General features: G+C 46.8%; 1 protein-coding gene across 1 annotated transcript in view; it reads left to right on the top strand.

Moving 5' to 3' along the window:
• Positions 1–840: 840 nt before the first annotated feature.
• Wdfy2 (WD repeat and FYVE domain containing 2) overlaps positions 841–6000 on the top strand; it is a 145019-nt gene continuing 139859 nt past the window's right edge. The window contains exon 1 of the mRNA XM_005075280.4: positions 841–1206. Coding sequence (XP_005075337.1) covers positions 1070–1206 — 137 coding nt within the window. The 5' untranslated portion in view covers positions 841–1069. The remainder of the gene's footprint in view (positions 1207–6000) is intronic.

The raw sequence follows: 6000 nt of genomic DNA, 5'->3' as shown, positions 1-6000 counted from the left end.
GGGTCCTTAGTCATATAACACAGAGAAGATTGAAATCATGATCCCAGAGCCCCCTTAAAGAAGCTGTGTTTGAGTCTCTTCTTTCCCTACCCCCATGCTGCACTACAAGGGGTGGCAGTGTGGTGACACAGGGAGAAGTCTTGCTCGACAGCGCCTGCCTTTCAGTTCTCCACCTTAGATATTGGTTCTGACAGTGATTTGGGCAATACTCTACAGACGACGCTGGGCCACCTTTACCCATGCCTTTTTTCTTTCCCCCAGGGCTGAGAAGTGGGGGGGGGGGGGGGTTATGGCCTTCTGGAACAAGGACGGGGAGAATGAAGAAAACTACAACACCCAGGAGTCCACGCGGTGCGAACAGGAGCGAGAGTTTAATCCTGGCCGACAACACAGCGCCCTCCCCGGTGCATTATTGTTAAAACCTAGAGGCGAGTCATCTGCGCGCATGCACAGTGTCTCCACAACTAGTTTAGCCTCCGTCCTCCTTCACGATCCTTTCGGGCCCAGATGACGCCGGCTTTTCCCCGCCCCGTTCTTTGGAGTCTGGAGAGGGTGGGGCTCTGGGCAAGCGCGTTCACAAAGCGGAGCGGGGCGGGGCGGGGTGGCGGGGAGAAACACGACCAAGTTTTGGGTGTGGAAGAAGGGCTAGGGAACCTCGGGAACAGAGCGCATGCGTCCCAGCGGAGCTGCACGCCTAGAAAAGTTTAAGGGGGGAGGGGGCAACGGGACACGGAGCGGAAGTGGTTGCTGGATTGACGCACGCGCATTGATCCCAGGTGCCCATCCTCCGGAAGTGGAGCGGGCCGCCCTGCGGCAGGCCCCGCCCCTGCCCCGCCCCCGCTCCCCGCCCCTTGCTCTCTTAGGTGGCGCCGGCTTGCGGCCGGTGTGGCGGCGGTATAGGTTGGAGAAGCCGGAGTGGGCACGTTCCCTGGACAGGCGGCAGGGCTATGGTCGCCAGCTCCCGAAGGCCCGCTTCGCATTTCAGCCAGATCCTGAGTGCGAGCCTGAGCTGTCTCCTCAGCCCAGTCCCCCGGCGCGGTCGGCTGCTCCCCGGGCGCGCCCCCCTCCGATGGCGGCGGAGATCCAGCCCCAGCCCCTGACCCGCAAGCCGATCCTGCTGCAACGGGTCGAGGGGTCGCAGGAGGTGGTGAACATGGCGGTGATCGTGCCTAAGGAGGAGGGTGTTATCAGCGTCTCGGAAGACAGGTACGGACTGCTTGCCCCTCGGCCGCGCGGAGGTCCGGCCGGGGCTTGGTGGGAGTGGAGACCGCGCCTACTGGTTCGGTTCCGAGCGCTGCGCTGCGGCCTCGGCCGCGGGCACTGTCTCCTGGTAGAGTCCGAGTGGCCTTTGAGCTAACGGTGCACGGGACACTTGACCAGTGTCCAGTTTCGGGGATGGGAGGGGCAGAGGGAGGAGCCGCCCGGCCTTGCAGGTGTATTAGCTGGGAATAAGTCCGCTGCACCAAGATGATTTGGGGACGCTAGTTCGTCCGGTTCTTGGATCCCCAAACGAGGAAGGAAACATCACTGCTTTCTTCTATACAGTTCAGCAATCTGTGTCTCTCCAGGACATCTTTGACCGAACTCAAGGATTGTTAAATTGTGAAGACAGTAACTTTCGGCTTCTGCCTGTAGTGCCTTCCTTTCCTAAAATCTTATGTCTTGGAGTTCAAGGGGAAGTGTCTGGAAATTGCAAGGCATCACTTTTGCAGACAACTACTTGAGTTCCTTCCCTTTGCCTGCTTCCTTTCCGTTTGCCTAGTTAGCAGAAGTAACTCTAGTTGTTCTGCCCTCAGTATTCTCCCTTGCTCTGCGTTTTGATTTCCAGAGGAAAGCTACCAGAATATAGGAACTAGGGTAATACATTTATGAAATTACTACTTGAGTATTATCTACAAGCATTCTAAAAACAATTGTAACATGGTAGAGGTATGTGACTATCTGGGTTTTTAGCTCCAATAAATTAGTTAGGTTTTCTTAATTGAAATTGGTACCTTGCTGAGGTAGTTTTCTTCCATAATGACTCCTAAAATTGCAGAGGTAGCAAAAGTGTTCGCTTCTTCTTTTTTTATTTAAATAATCGTTTTGTCACTTTCTCTAATTATAAACGCAAACATTTTGACTTGATTTGTTTCTTAGGTTCTTGACTATAACTAGGAAGAGTGTATTACATGTATATATTACACATCTACATCTGTATTGTGCTTGATATAAATGGCACCTGCTTCATTTCCTATGCAGATTCGTGGGGGAAACAGTGCCAACATTTGTTAAATGGCAGCCAGCCCTGGAAGAATAGAAGAAATGAAATGAAATGGATGTGGGAGCGCTTTGAAATTCATAAATAAGTCTTATGACAGTGCTTAATTTTTTCCTTTGGTGCCACATGCTTAGACTGCGTCAGACTGCTTCTGGGCTTACTTTTTTTTGTCAAAGAATTATCTTTTTGGAATATTTTCCATAAAATATATGGAAGAACTTTATTGATAACGTCTCCCTTTCCATTACTAGAGATGAAACTGACTCCTAATTTGTAAGCAACTCGTAAGTTCATTGAATCAAGCCGCAGGAGGAGAAAGCTTGTCAGACCTCAGGTTCTTAAGATTAGCTTTGGAGCATCTGACTCCCATTCCCATGTCTTTTCCTCGAAGGAAACAACTTTAGTGGAGGTGACAGTTCAGTGTCTAGAGAAGCTAACAGTATGTGTGGAAGAAAGTGAAGAGTAAGTTTCGTTTCATCACAGGACAAAGGAAGTGTAGTGCTTAATTCTCTTGCTTTCTTATTTTGCAGAGTATAGAACAGAATTGATCTTATTGTTGAGTTACTGTAAAATGGGCTTCTACAAAAATCTGGGTCCTTGGCTCTGTAAATTTCATTATTCAGGTTGGCAAGTCTGGGTCACTCAACCATGAAAGTAACTGTTTTAGGGAGCATTTTTAGTTATAGTTTTCACTAAAAGAGAATTGATTGTGTTCTTCCTTTTCAAAATCAATGTTAGTGCCTCTTGATATAATGCTAAAGATAGGAAGACAGAATATTGATTTTTTTTAACCAACACTTACAAAGACATTACCATTAACTGCTTTGCCAATTCATTATTGAACTACAAGGGTCAGCTACAAATAATGTTGTATAGCCTTGTTCTTAGGAAACCCTTATTTCTTTTTTCCACTTCTGACTCATTATAGCCTTTATGTGTGCCTTTGAAAACACATAGCATTTTTTGTTGTAAACAGTAGTGTACATACTTCATGTCTGTTCTGTCTTCTGTAAACTCACTAGTGAGGTTTGTGTGTCTCATTGATTGTAGTGATCGACATAGTGCCTGGCACTCAGGAGTTTCTTGATATTTGTTGCATCAGTGACTGTTGAAGGACTTTCTTTCGCTCTGTTTCTGGAAGTAGAGTCTTATTTGTTCTGGATTTAATTGATATTTATTGAGTGAATATTTTGATGACCCATGAAAACCTTATGCAGACAAGCATACATTTGGGGGGGAAGTATTGACCTGAGTGCCTTCCACACTTTAAAACTGAGAAGTGCAAGCATTGCTTCATTCATCCGATTAGACAGTTGAGTCACTAATGTGCTCTTATTGTGTGTGTGTGTGCATGACAGGGATGCTCACAGTTGAGTAGTAGAAATATTAGAGTACAGGTTTTGTTTTGTGTATGTGTGTGGTACTAGGGGTGGAACCCTGAGTTTGGTGCATTCTAGGCAAACATTCTACCACTGAGTCTTACCCCAGGCCAAGAATACTATATAATAAAACAAAACCACTACATTTAAGATACAGTACTGGAAAGAGAACTTTCAGATGGGGAAGAATGGTTGGGCTCCACAACCCTTCTTGTCCTCTAAATCTCTTCACCTTAGGCTCTACTAAAACAAAGCAGAGAGGTCTGAGGTGACACTCTTCTTTCAACTGCTTTTCCCCTCTACTTGAAGTACATTTTCGTTAAGCTGATGGTTCTCAAATCTTCAAAGAGTAGGTAAAAGAAATCTTTACTGTATTCAAGTTCACTGTGACACAGTTAGGACAATTGGAACTTTACTTGATTATCAAAGGAGGAAACATAGGGAAAATAAGAAATGTAAGAACAAACTGAGTCACCAGTAAAGCTTTCTGCCCTGATGCAGAACCTGTTCCCAGAACTCACTGGCCTTGAAGATGTTTTAGTTGTAACTAGGGTTTAGCCACAAAGGCTACACCAGACTTTGGGATCTAGGGTCCCTCATTGCCCTGCTTCTTTTCAGGCTGCTCTTTCTGGGCTAATGGCGTGTCAGTGGTCCTTGTGTAAGAGCTTCTTCACTCAGGGGGTGGAGAGGTGGCTCAGGGGTTAAGGGCACTTGTTGCTTTTTCAGAGGACCCTAGTTTAGCTCTCAGCATCCAAGTGGTAACTCACTACTTCCTATAATTCCTGTTCCAGTGGCTTTCTGGTTTCCAAGGGCTCCAGGCATTCCTGTGGTGCACATACATAGATGCAGACAAAACACTAATACATACATACAAAATAGAAATTAAAAAAGAGGGAAAAAGCAGTTGAAAGAAGAGTGTCATCTCAGACCTCTGTGCTCTGTTTTAGGAGAGCCTAAGGTGAAGAAAGCCAGGTGGGATTTCTGTCTAGGTGTGACCCAGTCCTGTTCAGATCTCTATCTTTGGTTTTAGTTAGGTTTCTATTGCTGTAATAAAGACCTTAATCCAAAGCAACTTGGGGAGGATAGGGTCTATTTCAAGCATCAAGGGAAGTCAGGGAAGCAATCTGGAGGCAGCAATTGAAGCAGAGGCCATGGAGGGGTGCTGCTTACTGGCTGGCTCTTCCCAAAGCTTGCTTAACCTGCTTTTTTTATACAGGTCAGGACCTGCCCGAGGGGTACCATGCCTCTAGTGGGATGGGCCTTCTCACATCAACCATTAATTAAGAAAATGCCCTTACAGACTTGCCAATGTGGTGGGAGTATTTTCTCACTTGAGGTTCCCTCTTCCCAGATGATTCTAGCATGTGTCAAGTTGACAAGCTAACCAGCACACCTCCCTAAGTTCATCATATACATACTTGAACTCAGGACAGCTATCTTACCAAACAGAGTCTCTGTAGTTTCTGTTAGCTATTGGAAGCTGATGTTCTCCACCTGGTGCTCAGAGAAGTCGAGCAGTCCTTCCCTCTGATAGGTGTTGTAGGATGAATAGGAGTTAGGAGGAAAAAAAGTGGGGTAAGCCGAGCCTGTTGGTGCAGCTACCCTAGAGGCTACTCAGGGGTTGAGTTAGTAGGATTACATATTCAAAGTTACTGCAGCAATTTAGGGAGACCCATCCTTAAAATAGTGAAAAATGGGACAAGGGTATGTCAGTGATAGAGTCCTTGCTTAGTATGTACAAAACCTTGGGTTCAATCCCTTCTGCTACCAAAAGCAAGAACAAGATCTATGGTAGAGGAAAGGCATCCTAGATAGTGGGGGAAGAGCAACTAGGACCTGAGGGTAAGCCCCAAGGATCCAGGTAAGACTGAAGAGCCAGCCTACACAGTCAGAATCAACTCTGAGAGTTGCTGTACCTCAAGGAGTACTCTGGAAAATGAGTGTCTCCAAAAGGAATAAAAAAGCAGTGACCCTCCTGGGTGCAAGCATTTGGGATTCTTTTTCAGGGGTGAGGATGGTAGGATGAGAGGGAACCTGAGGGAGGGTGACCTAGTTTGATCTCTTGTTATTGTGATAAAGCACTATGCCAAAAGTATCTTGACAGGGTGGGGGTGGGGAGGGTGGGAAGGGTGGGGGTGGGGATGCGGGTTATTTGACTTCCTGTCCAGTCACAGTCCATCACTGTGGGAAATCAGGGCAGGAGCTCCAGGCGGGAACTGAAGCAGAGACTTGGAGGGAAGTACTTACTGGCTTGCTCTCTGTGGCTTGCTCAACTTTTCTTATACAACCAGGACCACCTGCCTAGTGGCTCGGCCCTCTCCCATCAATCATTAATTAGGAAAATACCACACAGACACGCCT

This window comes from Mesocricetus auratus, unplaced genomic scaffold, assembly GCF_017639785.1.
Source record: "Mesocricetus auratus isolate SY011 unplaced genomic scaffold, BCM_Maur_2.0 Super-Scaffold_100707, whole genome shotgun sequence".
NCBI classification, from domain to species: Eukaryota; Metazoa; Chordata; class Mammalia; order Rodentia; family Cricetidae; genus Mesocricetus; species Mesocricetus auratus.
The sequence above is the reverse complement of the archived record's forward strand: the minus strand, read 5'-3'. Positions and strand labels throughout refer to the sequence as shown.